Source organism: Ostrea edulis, chromosome 2 (genome assembly GCF_947568905.1).
Source record: "Ostrea edulis chromosome 2, xbOstEdul1.1, whole genome shotgun sequence".
Lineage (NCBI taxonomy): Eukaryota > Metazoa > Mollusca > Bivalvia > Ostreida > Ostreidae > Ostrea > Ostrea edulis.
The window spans coordinates 25,212,488-25,230,314 of NC_079165.1; the positions used below are offsets into that span (position 1 = coordinate 25,212,488).

The window sequence follows — 17,827 nt, forward strand, 5'->3', positions numbered from 1 at the left end:
TTCTAACAATATTTCAAATGTGAAATTTACATTGTTTCTTGCACAATATTTTTGAATTGCTAGATATGATAATCTAGCTGTTCTCTTCTACCAAACACGAAGGTGATGCTAATTGATATTTTCCACTTGTAATGAAGACCGCTATTGATAACAATGACCCTTGTGTGGGGATTCACTCCTCTCATCTGATGACGTAGCTACTTACGCGTAGATGTAACGGAGAAGTCGCCTAGTTTTGCGGCTATGATCTCTCAGTCCAGAAAATCTTCTAGTCGTTGAAAGTCCGCACATTTTTCGGAACTCCATGTAAGGGGGCAAACCGTGGTCTCGTCCTCGGTTGATGTTGGTAGCTATGAGGTCCCCCCCGGTACCCGCGTCTCTCTCAAAGAGGTGATTGGTAACTTCCACTGATTTGAACCTTCAAAGAACAGAAAATAAATGTAGTTTGCGATCACTTTAACATTGAATATAAAACTAATCCAGCACAGAAATTTGCGTACTCACCTATCCACGCTCTGACAACGCTCGATATAAAGTCCTCGCATCACTTGCTCTACCCCTTCAGGTTTGTACATAGGATCGGGCTTATTGAAAAGTTCCCTAAATCGACGACGAATGTAGTTCCCGTTGGATGATTGAAACCCAAGGTTATCATTGATCATGCTGTGTCCAAACCTGAAAGCAGCAGCCATGAATCCATGGCGCATATTGGGATTCACGCAGGGGTTGTATTTTTTGAAAAATTTACCACTGCTTTTCGGTTTCAGGTTAAACAGTCTCATGATTTTGTTGCCCAAGATTACAGGTAGATACTCGCTGTAAGTTATGTGTTGAAACATGGCACCGACAATTCGTCTAGCTTCTTGGAATATTTTTTCGTCGTTCCAGGTACTGCCATATAACGTTTCCAGTTTTCTAGCAATTCTGTTATGTTCCCTGAGCCATATGGTGTGTTGCCCAGTTAATGCTGCCTGTTGGTTCACTCTACCATCACCTGAACAAAAGACAAAGTTACATTCTGACACGTGACAGAAAGAAGATGGTAAAAACATTGTCAGTTTTACAACAAAGAGGTAGTTCAGAAATAAATATCTCTGCTTTACACCATATGACAGAGAAAAGAAAATCATAAAAGCTTTCTGCCTTATGCAAGGTGAAGATAACGAACAGTGATCAATCTCTTAACTCCTGTAAGGAATACAAAATAGAGAGTTGGGTAAACACGGACCCCTGGACACACCAGAGGTGGGATCAGGTGCCTAGGAGGAGTAAGCATCCCCTGTTGACCGGTCACACCCACCGTGAGCCCTATATCATGATCAGGTAAACGGAGTTATTCGCAGTCGAAATCAGTGTGCCAAGAACGGCTTAACAATCGGTATGAAACACGTCAGACAGCATTTGACCCCATGCGAGGTTGTATTGACGAACTAGATCGTCATAACGACCATAGAATTTGCGAAATTATGAAAGGTGAAGATAACGAACAACGATCAATCTCATAATTCCTATAAGGAATTCAAAATAAAAAGTTGAGCAAACAACTACCCCTGGACATACCAGAGGTGGGATAATCATTATCATAAATTTTTGTTGAGTGTATAGTTTTCGTCTCTTGTATAGTAAATTCATAAAGCCTAATACCGAACAAGATGTAAAATCCCCTATTTCATAAATATATAAATTCAATTAAGACTCGAGGAGCCCAACGGTAAGTAATGCTTGTGCAATTAACGTTTCACAAGGGACTCTTTTGTCACTCATAACTTTTTATTTGGAAATGATAACATTGACTAGATCCTGAATGTTCGTGATTTATTCTTGCATTTCCGACTAAGATATCCGGGTTAGAATACTAAAATATACGCAAGAGTTTTTAATTCGTGAATGTCAAGTATCGCGAATTAAGGCGGAATTAAATCTCTCGCGAATAATAAGTGATCTACAGTAGGTGTTCAGTGCTCAAGAGGCGCCTAAACGGGACGGTAATTCGGATGAGACCACAAAAACCGAAGCTCTCTGTCACAGCAGGCGTGACAGGTTAAAGATCCCTTCCTGTTCAAAGACCGTAAGTGCCCAGCATAGGCCTAAATTTGCAGCCCTTCACAGGCAATGATGACGTCTCCATATGAGTGAAACATTCTTGAGAGGGACGTCAAACAATATACAACTAACCAACCGACTAAGAATACTTTGTCCTGTTAAGAATGTTGTCTTCTGGAAAGTTTTCAACAACTGTGTATTTTTAGAATATGATTTTTTTCCCGCAACTTCAGAGTGAACAATAACCAACCAGTGACCTATCAAGAGGGGGTGCCCAGTCTTCCTAGTCTCCATAGGCACCTGGTCCCACATCTGGTATTTTCAGAGATACGTGTTTGCCCGACTTTCAATTGTTTTCTTGTTCATTTCTGTCCGTTATTTTCATTTTTTGAGATTTTTATACGACAACACATTGTTTAAGTTCCCCCTTTCAAATGTTTTGCGGAAATATGAGTTACCGGAAAGAAAGCACTTATACGCTGTATTGCTTTCACGGCATCCATCTTCCGGTTCGTCTGCTGCTGGCATAAGATCTCCTTCTCCGTTAGGATGATTTTGTGTTCGCAAGCGCCCTGCAAACATATCAATAAACCAATCATAATGATAGAATTACCTCTTGATGTGCATTTTATAATACCAATCAGTTCAAAGCAATAATAAATAGCACCGCACTGCTGAAATCAAAATTCCCAGCACGTTCGTCGCCATTACATTTGTATTCCATTCTCTCATTGAAAAATTTAACTTTACTTACAGACCGTCACAGCATAAACTGTTATAACACGAACCCAGTAACATCATGAAGTTCAATATCACAGCATAAACTGTTATAACACGAACCCAGTAACATCATGAAGTTCAATAAATCACAGCATAAACTGTTATAACACGAACCCAGTAACATCATGAAGTTCAATATCACAGCATAAACTGTTATAACACGAACCCAGTAACATCATAAAGTTCAATAAATCACAGCATAAACTGTTATAACACGAACCTAGTAACATCATGAAGTTCAATATCACAGCATAAACTGTTATAACACGTACCTAGTAACATCATGAAGTTAAATAAATCACAGCATAAACTGTTATAACACGAACCCAGTAACATCATGAAGTTCAATATCACAGCATAAACTGTTATAACACGAACCCAGTAACATCATGAAGTTCAATAAATCACAGCATAAACTGTTATAACACGTACCCAGTAACATCATGAAGTTCAATAAATTGAGACATGATAGAAACTGAGTTAGTCTGACATATATAACCCCATGACGTAAAAGAAATAATTACACAAATAAAATGTTAAGCAACAACATGGTCATTCTTAAAAACTAAAAATGTTATTCTGATAGATATTCATATATGATTTTAAGAATGTGTTTTAGCTTCTCGGACATTTTCATTGTCTTTGGGATCCGAGGGGAAGTATGCGGAGTTCTTTATTTTCATGAACCTATCTGTCTATATATATATATATATATATATATATATATATATATATATATATATATATATCTCAAAAGCCTGTTTACCTCCGCTGAATTCGCGCAGCCCAGGATAAGATTCCATGTCTGACCCATAGAACGAAGAGCCATCAATGTACTGCGTATATTCGGTGATGGTTTGGCGGACCTCTGAATAAAAAAACAAATTTTTGTATTTAAAGTAAACAATACAAGCAAATAATTCATATTTTCTTTTAGAACAGCATGTTCAGCTATTATCAGATTCTCATTGAATAAAAACTTGAATACGCCAAATGTTTTGATGACAAAAGATAAGATTAAAAGGAAAAGGAAGATAATAGTTAATAAGAAAACCATTTTTTTTTTTAAAAAAAATCCAAAATATATTATTCATTGAATCATTTTAGCATTGTGTTGAAAGTAGATGCGAATTTCAATTTTTACAAAATAAGCCAGAAATAAAAAAAAAATCTATTTAGGCAGTCGTATAATAAAAATATCACAAGGCTGATTGAGTATATATGAATAGTTTCTTTACTTCTTCATGAATAAAAGTTTACTAGTCGAGTATACTCAATCGGTTATATATATATGTATGTATTCAAGCGAACTTACCGAAGTTACAATTTAAATCAGGCGAGGGTTCCGATCGGGAAAAGTTCAGACAGGTTTTCCCAAACTGACTGAAAAATGGGTCGTTTCTTCTTATTTTCAGCGGCATGATGCAATTGGGGTCTCCTCTATGGATTCCACAACAGTCAAGGTCGTCTCCGTCAGGTGCTGAAGAGAAAAATGTCATCTTTCCAGTTATAATAAATATCATAGACTTTAAGTATTTCATTTTCGAGTGCATAAAAATTTAAGAGCTCTATTTCATCTCTCTCCTCTTTGAAAAACACATTCAATCGGATCCTCTGTGCAGAACTTACTTTCAGATACAACGTTTTCTAAGATGTCGTGACTTAACATTTGCCCAAATGCCATCAGGAAATGAGTGAATCGTTTCAGTTCGTGGCGCTGCCGACTTCTCTCGTGTATCACAAGTCTTATCTCCCTTGGTTCCGGTAGGCGACCAAATCTTCCTCTTCGCCTCGGCAGACCAAATCCTTTAATGGAACAGAAATTTGAAAGTCATAGCTTGCAAATAGTTGACATTGAAATCTGGACGAATACAAACACTAATGCTGGAGGCTATATTGCAACAATACTCGTCTGCCACATCATATACATTATATTTACTCCGTTTTCCCCAAGACACTCTATTACCGACGGGATCCGGGTTAGAATAGGTCCTCAATACCACCTTGCTTGTCGTAAGAGGCGACTAAATAGGGTGGTACTTCGAATGAGATCACAAAAACCGAGACCCCGTGTCACATCAGGTGTGGCACGATAAATATCCCCCTGCTGAAAGGCCGTAAGCATTGAGCATAGCCCTAAATTTTGCAGCCCTTCAACGGCAATGTTGACGTCTCCATGTGTGTGAAATATTCTCGAGTTGGACGTTAAACAATATACATTCAATCAATCCTAATACACTCTTAGTAACTGTAACTGAAGTTTGATATCTCATAGACTTACAACTTCTGAAAAGGGCTAATCACTGCGTATGAATAAATGTTTATTCAGTATATATATATATCCATGAATACAAACATACATACATAAATACAAAGGATAACCTATGAAAGCTCGAAAGCTTATTTCAAATGTCCTATAATGTACGGATGTTCACGCTAGGGGGAAAGAAACCAAAGTACCCGGAGGAAACCCACGTGTCCGAGCGGGCGACCACCATACGCTCTCACATACAACCAATGCCGATCACGGGGATCAAACTCGGATCGCAGCGGTGAGAAGCGAGAGTGCTACATCTGCACTACCCGGACATCCCCAAAAAGAAGGTAAACTTAGTAAGTTAATCACTGTATGAATACACCTAACGTAATCTACATGTAGGCTAACCACCCTATATGGATACAATTAAATTCATTACAATATAAATACCGGTAGTAGAAATGTGCTTGTTTTTAAACTGTCGAAACCCTTACCATCAACTTATTTTTCAGTATTCTGCCTTGATTTATAAAGTGATCATACGTAGAACATGATCTCGCATATCTAATCAATCGAAAGACATTAACACCACATGCAGGTGATTTACTGGAATTATCCTACTTTAATACTTTCCAAAAGGGAAAGACACTTTATGCAACTCACCATCGTCATAAGCAAAGCAGGCAAAGCGGACTAGAGGGGTCTCTGCCATTCCCCAGTACGGATTCGCCAAATTGTTACAGCTGCCGTTGATTGTTCTATATTTACTGAACTTATCACAAGTGATCGTGTCCCGGAATTCACACTCATTAGCTTTCGATCTGGATCCAGATGGGGCTTCCTCCCCCCGACCATGAGTGTTTCCAGGGTGGTCACTCCGAATGGTCCTATTTTTGTTGAAAAAGAAGGTAAACGCATGAACACCAGTAGATTGAAATTGTGTTAGCTGCTTTGTCTTAGACTTTAGCATTTCTTTGTATAACATATCTCTCGTTCTGTTTTTTTTTTTATTGCTTTCAGGAATGTTTCAACAAAGCTTATGCAGTAGTGGGTTGGATTTTGATACTTTGTTGCTAACATTCTGATTTTCTGTTATTGCAAAATAGAGATTGACCATATTTATCTCTCATTTGTTGATGCATAAAATTTGAAATAAGGCACTCAAAAAAAATATGTCAGAATTAGGCGATAAAATGTTTGATCTGACGTGAAATTGGTAGCTTTGTTGCATAGGAATAACATTTTTTATGCTTGACTGGCTGCGCCAATATTATCATATTCTTGTGAGGTCTAGGGATTTCAAAATAAAGAAATTGAAACTTTTTTTTCAATATTATAACAATAATTAAAAACCTGAAAATTAATGTTTTACTTTGTGAATTATATGTATATATCCAGTTGAATTTGTTCACAATAAAATCCACAATAATTAGATTTTGGCAAAGAATCGTCAATGGCAAACAAGAGAAAGTATCGTTTTCATTATATTTTATTAAAGTTTAAAGAGCACAACTTATTCAAAATGGATAGCATGTGTAGAAACATGTGTAGAAACATACTGAATGATAGTGGTATGTGTAGAAACATACTGAATGATAGTAGCATGTGTAGAAACATACTGAATGATAGTGGTATGTGTAGAAACATACTGAATGATAGTGGTATGTGTAGAAACATACTGAATGATAGTGGTATGTGTAGAAACATACTGAATGATAGTGGTATGTGTAGAAACATACTGAATGATAGTGGTATATGGTTCAAAGGGGCGAGGTTCCCCACCAGGGTAGATTCGAGAACTGAACGTATATATTCGTCTACTTGATATACCTGTGTTAATTTAAGCAAATAGGAAGGAAATGGCGAACTACCTCCGTTGACTAAACCTTTTGCGAACTGAATGGGTGGGTGGGAGTAAATAAATTAGTTTATTAATTAATGGAATGTTAGGAGGGCGATTAAGTCGTTGTTTGATGTACGGATTGGGAAAAGAATAAGGGGATGTCTTGGAAATCCGGTCCCCCGATTACAAAGCTTATATATAACGCATTCAACAGACCACGAAATTTAAAGAGAATGTGTCATTTCCCAACGACTCAATTTCAGTGATTGTTTTCGGAATGGTTTGATTAAAATTGAAAAAGATAAAAATGACCAGGTCCACTTTAAGTTCTCGCGCTTGTGTAAGTCCTTATATAGCTGTATAATCTGTATACTGGAAATCTAAAACATGTGCATCACACCATCTTTGATTCTTCTGTTTGGACGCAAGTCAACAAGATGAAAATTTATCCACATACCCATAGCTTATTTACCCACATACCCATAGCTTATTTATCCACATATCCATAGCTTATTTATCCACATACCCATAGCTTATTTATCCACATACCCATAGCTTATTTATCCACATATCCACAGCTTATTTATCCACATACCCATAGCTTATTTACCCACATACCCATAGCTTATTTATCCACATACCCATAGCTTATTTATCCACATACCCATAGCTTATTTATCCACATACCCATAGCTTATTTATCCACATACCCATAGCTTATTTATCCACATATCCATAGCTTATTTATCTACATACCCATAGCTTATTTATCCACATACCCATAGCTTATTTATCCACATACCCATAGCTTATTTATCCACATATCCATAGCTTATTTATCCACATACCCATAGCTTATTTATCCACATACCCATAGCTTATTTATCCACATACCCATAGCTTATTTGAAAAACGTTCTTACCTATATGATTCACTATCCTCCATTGACTCTTCGACAGAGCGTCCATGGCGATGGCGATTACGAAATTTTCGATAGATTGGTCTATGGTAAGGACAGTTGCAGCTATGTGTGGCAGGTCTGGTCAGCAAGTCATTCTGATTCGGATTTGGCAGCCGCAATGACGATATTCTATCAGTAGGACCACTGATCACGCGTTTCTGGATTGGTTTATACGGAGGACTTTGAGACCGCCCATCGCCTCGTTCTGACGAACTGTCCGCGTCCTTCGCTGGTCTTTCATTGGCTCCAGCCTCCAAGAACAGAAGTATCAACAGACTGAAAGAAAACATGTATTTCTAAAGAAACGATTAATGTAATGTTGTGGAATCATGACTTTTCCAATGTAGTGGCTACATGAAAAGGTAAAAATAACGAACAGTAATCAATCTCATAACTCTTAAAAGTAATACGAAAGTAAGAGTTGGGCAACACGGACCCCTGACCCGAGGTGGAATAAGGTTCCTAGGAGGAGTAAGTATCTCCTGTTGACCGGTCACACCAGCCGTTATTCCCATACTCCGATCAGACAAACGGAGCAAACCGTAATCAAACTCAGTGTGCAAAGAACGGCCTAACAGTTAGTATGAAATAGACAGCATTTGACCCATTGACAGGTTGTATTGGATTGACAAACTAGATCGTTATAACGACCGTAGAATTTGCGAAATGCTGAATTTAAACGAGACTGTTGAAGCCCCTGTTGAACCTACTGTTGTCAGTAGCCTGTTTCAATTTTTTAAAAACTGATCATACGTAAAACAAGCTCTTGCGTATCGAATCAGTTGGGAAGCATAAACACCATATGCAGATGATAATGGAATATTGCTACATAAAAAAATCGGAAGTAGACGATGGAAAAGCTGAAATCATCCCGTTTGTCATAAATTGAATTGTTAGTTTGTCGTTAAAATATATGTTCATAAGATATCTAAGTACGAAGCAGATGTGGAGGACTCTGTGGTGTTTTTTATTTGGAGTTCACTGAGATATATCAAATCCACATCCTATATGAATTCATGGATTAATTTGTGACACTTTTAGACGTCTTGAACTTTCAATTCTGACCTTTACCAAGTAACGAATCGTTGTGCTCGTAAATTGAGGGTGAACTCTATGAACGAAATCTGCAAAAAGTGGACTACCCGTATATTGGTCACTACATATTGCACAGCATAGAGAATCTGAAATATTTTAGTGAACGTAACCATTCAGTGACATTCTCAAAACAAAAATATTACAGATTTAATCAATACTAGAATATCACGTGATATCGACATGTAGTAAGCAAGAGATTCTATTCATTTTCCTTATGGAATCTACTACAAAGTTTCAATATTTGCTGGATTTTTTTCCAAGGTCTCTAGACCAATTTTGAATGGAAGGCAGAGGGATGATTTAGCAATTCAATACATAACATATGTACCATGTAATATATGTACTAAATTATTTCTTATAGATATGAAATTGCAGTTGATTACAATTAGTAAAATCGAATCAAAGTCATTTTGGTATTCTTGCACCTATCATCCGATGTTTAATCTTTTTAATATACATCTTATTTCGACCATTAATATCATTGCATTGTGAAGTTGTCTTCTTCGTATGCCCCACAGGTAGAGTATTACAAAATAGAAGTAGTACCCAATCTGATCAAACAGAATAGTTCCAACGTGTTGTCGATATGAAACAATCTATCTAGACCAAGAAAAGTATCTCATTTTCTGTATGATGTAAAACTTATACGGTACCAATTTTGATGCACCAGATGCGCATTTCGACAAATAATGTCTCTTCAGTGATGCTCAGCCGAAATGTTTAAAATCCGAAATAACGATAAACTTGCTAGAGCTATATTAGGGGAAACAGTGTACCAGAAAGTGGAGTCAAATTCGTCTAAGGATAAGAGCATGCATGAGGGAGATAATCCTTAATTTTGAAATGAATTTCTAAATTTTACCACAGCAATTAAATATACATCCGTATTTTCAAACTAGTAACGAAGTACTTAGCTATTGGGCTGTAGAGACCCTCGGGGACTAACAGTCCACCAGCAGAGGCCTCGATCCAGGGGTCATAATGTAAAACTTATACGGTACCAATTTTGATGCATCAGATGCGCATTTCGACAAATACTGTCTCTTCAGTGATTCTCTTCAGTGAAGCTCATCCGAAATGTTTGAAATCCGAAATAACGATAAACATGCCAGGGCCGTAAATTACATGGAGGCGGAGGAGGCAGCTGCCTCCTCCAACTTTTGAGCCAAAAAAAATTAAAATTTAAAGTTCATTCGAATTTATGTTGTTTCCAATAACTAAGAACATGATACCTCCCTTAAAAAGCATTCCAAATCTTTCTTTTAGAATGAGTTAGTCAAGTAACATCTTAGAAGGCCCTAGAATCAAGGATTTTGCACGAAACGTGTTCAGTGTGCACAAAATGTGCTCAGCGTCTGGGGGCCTGGGCGGCCCCCAGACCCCCGCCTAATTTCCTGCCTCCTCCAAATTGAAGGTTAATTTACGGCCCTGCATGCTTGATACATCACAAAACTACTTATTTAGAATACATTTGTAATTCAGTTTTTCATTGTTCTTGTTAATCTGATCACAACCTCGTTTTTTAATAGAACACGTTTGAAACACTAACTTTCCAATTCTAGGCCATGCGAGCATAAATATTCCATACCTATGGACCGATTTGCACGTACCTTCAACAAGAATAATTACTATTAATTTAAAACTAATTAGGCATGATTTCCGTGGACGGAAAAACGTTAAAAACATATCCTAAGATTACAGAACAACTTATATAAATTCAACTTTTCTTCTGTCAACTTTTTATGCATTTTATAACACATTAATGTACGAAATTGTTGACATGCACTAGAAGTGGTTTAGAGTGTTGCGACATCAAATGATTTTCGCAAAGCTTGACGTATTGTATAATTCCCTCGCGCAAAATCTTCTTATGGAGCATCACATCCAGATTCTTAGAAAACATTAAAGTGACGCCAAGCATATTTATTAAATCGCCGTCATCTGTACATATACTATTGGGATTTGCAATGTGAATAACAGCGTGGAAGCCCTAACTACTCCAAATAACTATTACCCTTGGGAGGTCATATTTTTTCCAAGTCATTCTACCACTTCAGTGAGCCTCGAAAAATCAGTCAATTTTCATAGCTATCTGCCAGGTTAAATAATCTCGCGAGATCGACCCATCTCATATAACTATCTCCCATGTTAGATAATCTCGCGAGATCGACACATCTCATAACTCTCCCCCATGTTAAATACTAGTATTCTCTCGAAATCTACCTGTCTCATATGTTTATCTCCCATGTTAAAGAGCAGTGAGGGATCGGCTTATCTTATATAATATAGCTAAACACACAAATAGATTTAGTCATATTGATGACTCCTCAAGCGATTTTTTAAAACATCTCATCGCTGCAGTAAAGAAAGACAACTCAATGACAGCGAATTTCGTAATAAATGTTCATCTAACTAATAACTTTTCATCTCCGTGAGAGCTAAAAAGTGATCTGATTGATGGAGGAAAACACATACAATATCTTTGATAAATTGAGAAAAAGGGGTTTATAATCCGCATGAACGTGTGTATAGATACCAAACGCAAATCATTGTTACTATCAATAAAAAGTCCCCCCGGTATAAAGCGTAATACTGTAGACGAATATCATAGGACATTATACATGAGTAAATAGATGAATGAAATAATAATTAAGTAAATAAAAACTTACATGAGGGCAAATTTTACCCCTGGATGAGACATCGTAAAATGAATCGTATCCTTAATTTTAAAAGTTTAAGAATCTTCGCCGTATTTATATATTTTTTCACTGATAAATGATTGGGACAAAACAATTCATTGGTCGTTATAGAAATTTGCATATCCATAAACGCCCCGGCGCGGATTTGTTTTTAAATTTCTCAAAGTTTATGACCTACACATGTTTTGATTATCGATTTTAAAGTCTATCTCGTGTAATGGCGGTACTTTCATGTACTCTATGCGGCCCACAACTTCTATCTTTTTCGGCATAAGATTTACAGCCAATTTATGTGAATCAAGATGTATCATACAGAAAGATTAATGCATGGTTGTTAATTATGTAATATCTTATGTTGGCTTCTAGGAAGAGTCATTTTACTTTAAAATTAATTTCGGGATTAAAAATACTTAATTATACTCTGGGTCGAGTTAGAATTGGGTCAGCAAATATTATGCCCAAAATTAAAGATACTTGATTTCCCCCAAAACTTTTGTTTAAGCAACAATTAATGGCAGTACATAGAAGAGTGACGTGTTGTAGTGTGTTTCCGTCAGTGAATTCGCAACAGACTGGCATGTTGCCGCATGATAGTGTGTGAATTTCAAGCCGCGCTATATCAGGTATTCATTGTCTAACGAGCATATTTCATATCTTCGAAAAATAGATGGTGCGGTTTTAATAAATATGATATCATTTTGAAGAGTTTTAACAATTAAACAAAAATAATCTACCATAGGAATCTACGAGATTCTGATTACTGCTTGATTAATTAATTTCACATAGATGGGGAGAGCATGTTTTGTTAAAATATTTTAAAAAGATATTGTATTATCATACAAATTTCTTGGTAAAAAGTTACATAAAGTTTCTCTTTATGAAAATATGAAATAAAATTATTTACTGCACACATTTATTTATTTATTTTATTTTATTTATTTTTTTTTTTTTTTTAAAATAAGATTTTTCCTATTTTTAGCAAAGGGTGGATAACTCTTTTAAAAAGTCTCAAGTGCAAAAAGGTCAGCCTTTGATTATTTACCAGTCATATTTTGCTGCAATTATATGGGATTTTCCATTATTTGATCAAACAACAATGTAAATTGGTCGTCAATGCACGGAATGTTACAATGAAAAGACGTTTATGAAGAATTTCAATTTTTAGATCATGCTTTTCCATTAGATTTTCATTAGTAAAGATTTATTACTTTACAAAAATAAAGATGGTTTCACTGGCATATTTTGTGGTAGATATGGTTTTAGAAATATTTTAAACATTTACAAATAGGTTTACAAAATTCTATAACAATTTTTTTTATCCTATGTCATTAAGGTAGCTCATTACACTAACGTCTTATGTAATGGCTCGTTAAAACACCTCCCTCTTATGAAGTATTATTTCACCATCGAAAGAGTGATACAAGCTCTCAAGTATTTTATACGATTTTTTTTTTTTGTGATTTACCCCGGAATGATACAAAGTGTGCTTTGTTTGCAAATATGATACTCTAAAGTCTAAATTTGGCTGTGATAAGGTGCATAATATGAATATCTAAGAAAACATATAAATTTAGGTTCATTACATGTACATGTAACGATATTTGTTAGATAAGGTTTTATTTAGGTTCACTTAACTATATTTGCTAGAACAGACTGATTTTATTTAGGTTCACATAACTATACCTGCTAGAACAAGTTCATATAACCAGCAGCTATAACAGGATTTATTTGGGTTCACATAACTATACCTGCTAGAACAAGTTCATATAACCAGCAGCTATAACAGGATTTATTTGTATAACCAGCAGCTATAACAGGATTTATTTGTATAACCAGCAGCTATAACAGGATTTATTTGTATAACCAGCAGCTATAACAGGATTTATTTGTTTAACTATACTTATTAGATCAGTTCTTATTTAGGTTCACTTAATAAATAAATGTTTATTCGGTATATAGATACATACATACATACATAGATACCAATGATAATCCATGAAAGCTCAAAAGCTTACTTCCATTGAGGTCCTTTGATGCACGGATGTTTGCTCCAGGGGGTCATTTATGTGGGAGGAGACTGGAGTACCCGGAGGAAACCCACGTGTCCGAACGGACGACCGCCATACCCTCTCACATACAGCTACTGGCGATCACGGGGATCGAACTCGAGTCGCAGCGGTGAGAAGCGAGAGCGCTACATCTGCACTACCCGGATACTCACACATAACTATACCTGTTAGATCAGGTTTCACCTAGGTTCACTTAACTATAAACGTTAGAACAGGTTTTATTAAGGTTCACATAACTATACCTGTTAGATCAGGTTTTATTCAGGTTCACATAACTATACCCGTTAAATTAGGTTTTATTCAGGTTCACATAACTATAAACGTTAGATCAGGTGTTATTAAGGTTCACTTAACTATACCTGTTAGATCAGGTTTCATCTAGGTTCACTTAACTATAAACGTTAGAATAGGTTTTATTAAGGTTCACTTAACTATACCTGTTAGATCAGGTTTTATTAAGGTTCACTTAACTATAAACGTTAGATAAGGTTTTATTAACGTTCACTTAACTATACCTGATAAATCAGGTTTTATTAAGGTTCACTTAACTATAAACGTTAGATAAGGTTTTATTAATGTTCACTTAACTATACCTGATAAATCAGGTTTTATTAAGGTTCACTTAACTATAGACGTTAGATCAGGTTTTATTAAGGTTCATTTAACTATACCTGTTAGATCAGGTTTTATTCAGGTTCACATAGCTATAAACGTTAGAACAGGTTTTATCTAGGTTCACTTAACTATAAACGTTACATCAGGTTTTATTCAGGTTCACATAACTATACCTGTTAGAACAGGTTTTATCTAGGTTCACTTAACTATAAACGTTACATCAGGTTTTATTCAGGTTCACTTAACTATAAACGTTAGATAAGGTTTTATTAAGGTTCACTTAACTATAAACGTTAGATTAGGTTTTATTCAGGTTTACTTAACTATACCTGTTAGATCAGGTTTTATCTCGGTTCACTTAACTATACCAGTTAGAACAGGTTTTATTCAGGTTCACATTACTATACCTGTTAGATCAGGTTTCATTTAGGTTCACTTAACTATAAACGTTAGATCAGGTTTTATTCAGGTTCACTTAACTATACCTGTTAGATCAGATTTTATTCAGGTTCACTTAACTATACCCGTTAGATCAGGTTTTATCTAGGTTCACTTAACTATAAACGTTACATCAGGTTTTATTCAGGTTCACTTAACTATAAACGTTACATCAGGTTTTATTAAGGTTCACTTAACTATAAACGTTAGATCAGGTGTTATTCAAGTTCACTTAACAATAAACGTTAGATAAGGTTTTATTAAGGTTCACTTAACTATAAACGTTAGATTAGGTTTTATTCAGGTTTACTTAACTATACCTGTTAGATCAGGTTTTATCTCGGTTCACTTAACTATACCAGTTAGAACAGGTTTTATTCAGGTTCACATAACTATACCTGTTAGATCAGGTTTCATTTAGGTTCACTTAACTATAAACGTTAGATCAGGTTTTATTCAGGTTCACTTAACTATACCTGTTAGATCAGATTTTATTCAGGTTCACTTAACTATACCCGTTAGATCAAGTTTTATCTAGGTTCACTTAACTATAAACGTTAGAACAGGTTTTATCTCGGTTCACTTAACTATAAACGTTAGATCAGGTTTTATTAAGGTTCACTTAACTATAAACGTTAGATCAGGTTTTATTCAGGTTCACTTAACTATAAACGTTACATCAGGTTTTATTCAGGTTCACTTAACTATAAACGTTACATCAGGTTTTATTCAGGTTCACTTAACTATAAACGTTACATCAGGTTTTATTCAGGTTCACTTAACTATAAACGTTACATCAGGTTTTATTAAGGTTCACATAACTATAAACGTTAGATCAGGTTTTATTAAGGTTCACTTAACTATACCTGTTAGATCAGGTTTTATTAAGGTTCACTTAACTATAAACGTTAGAACAGGTTTTATTAAGGTTCACTTAACTATACCAGTTAGATCAGGTTTTATTAATGTTCACTTAACTATACCTGTTAGATCAGGTTTTATTAAGGTTCATTTAACTATAAACGTTAGAACAGGTTTTATTCAGGTTCACATAACTATACCTGTTAGAACAGGTTTTATCTAGGTTCACTTAACTATAAACGTTACATCAGGTTTTATTCAGGTTCACTTAACTATAAACGTTACATCAGGTTTTATTAAGGTTCACTAAACTATAAACGTTAGATCAGGTGTTATTTAAGTTCACTTAACAATAAACGTTAGATAAGGTTTTATTAAGGTTCACTTAACTATAAACGTTAGATCAGGTTTTATTAAGGTTCACTTAACTATACCTAACTATACCCGTTAGATCAGGTTTTATCTAGGTTCACTTAACTATAAACGTTAGATCAGGTTTTATTCAGGTTCACTTCACTATACCTGTTAGATCAGGTTTTATCTAGGTTCACATAACTATACCTGTTAGATCAGGTTTTATTAAGGTTCACTTAACTATAAACGTTAGATCAGGTTTTATTAAGGTTCATTTAACTATAAACGTTAGATCAGGTTTTATTCAGGTTCACTTAACAATAAACGTTAGATAAGGTTTTATTAAGGTTCACTTAACTATAAACGTTAGATCAGGTTTTATTGAGGTTCACTTAATTATAAACGTTAGATCAGGTTTTATTCAGGTTTACTTAACTATACCTGTTAGATCAGGTTTTATTCAGGTTCACATAACTATACCCGTTAGATCAGGTTTTATCTCGGTTCACTTAACTATACCAGGTAGAACAGGTTTTATTAAGGTTCACATAACTATACCTGTTAGATCAGCTTTCATTTAGGTTCACTTAACTATAAACGTTAGATCAGGTTTTATTCAGGTTCACTTAACTATACCCGCTCGATCAGGTTTTATCTAGGTTCACTTAACTATAAACGTTAGATCAGGTTTTATTCAGGTTCACTTAACTATAAACGTTAGATCAGGTTTTATTAAGGTTCACTTAACTATAAATGTTAGATCAGGTTTTATTAAGGTTCACTTAACTATAAACGTTAGATCAGGTTTTATTAAGGTTCACTTAACTATACCTGTTAGATCAGGTTTTATTACGGTTCACTTAACTATACCTGTTAGATCAGGTTTTATCTAGGTTCACATAACTATACCTGTTAGATCAGGTTTTATTAAGGTTCACTTAACTATAAACGTTAGATCAGGTGTTATTCAAGTTCACTTAACAATAAACGTTAGATAAGGTTTTATTAAGGTTCACTTAACTATAAACGTTAGATCAGGTTTTATTGAGGTTCGCTTAATTATAAACGTTAGATCAGGTTTTATTCAGGTTTACTTAACTATACCTGTTAGATCAGGTTTTATTCAGGTTCACATAACTATACCCGTTAGATCAGGATTTATCTCGGTTCACTTAACTATACCAGGTAGAACAGGTTTGATTAAGGTTCACATAACTATACCTGTTAGATCAGCTTTCATTTAGGTTCACTTAACTATAAACGTTAGATCAGGTTTTATTCAGGTTCACTTAACTATACCCGCTCGATCAGGTTTTATCTAGGTTCACTTAACTATAAACGTTAGATCAGGTTTTATTCAGGTTCACTTAACTATAAACGTTAGATCAGGTTTTATTAAGGTTCACTTAACTATAAATGTTAGATCAGGTTTTATTAAGGTTCACTTAACTATAAACGTTAGATCAGGTTTTATTAAGGTTCACTTAACTATACCTGTTAGATCAGGTTTTATTACGGTTCACTTAACTATACCTGTTAGATCAGGTTTTATCTAGGTTCACATAACTATACCTGTTAGATCAGGTTTTATTAAGGTTCACTTAACTATAAACGTTAGATCAGGTGTTATTCAAGTTCACTTAACAATAAACGTTAGATAAGGTTTTATTAAGGTTCACTTAACTATAAACGTTAGATCAGGTTTTATTGAGGTTCGCTTAATTATAAACGTTAGATCAGGTTTTATTCAGGTTTACTTAACTATACCTGTTAGATCAGGTTTTATTCAGGTTCACATAACTATACCCGTTA

At 35.1% G+C, this 17,827-nt stretch overlaps 1 protein-coding gene across 1 annotated transcript in view; it reads right to left on the reverse strand.

Annotated features, from left to right (window-relative positions):
* LOC125679824 (uncharacterized) overlaps positions 1-8,174 on the reverse strand; it is a 40,186-nt gene extending 32,012 nt beyond the window's left edge. Inside the window, exons 1-8 of the mRNA XM_048919284.2 lie at positions 7,846-8,174; positions 5,744-5,967; positions 4,453-4,629; positions 4,139-4,303; positions 3,590-3,691; positions 2,502-2,615; positions 505-994; positions 206-418 (exon numbers count right to left, since the gene is read on the reverse strand). Of these exons, the coding sequence (XP_048775241.2) occupies positions 206-418; positions 505-994; positions 2,502-2,615; positions 3,590-3,691; positions 4,139-4,303; positions 4,453-4,629; positions 5,744-5,967; positions 7,846-8,174 (1,814 nt within the window). The remainder of the gene's footprint in view (positions 1-205; positions 419-504; positions 995-2,501; positions 2,616-3,589; positions 3,692-4,138; positions 4,304-4,452; positions 4,630-5,743; positions 5,968-7,845) is intronic.
* Positions 8,175-17,827: the final 9,653 nt, after the last annotated feature.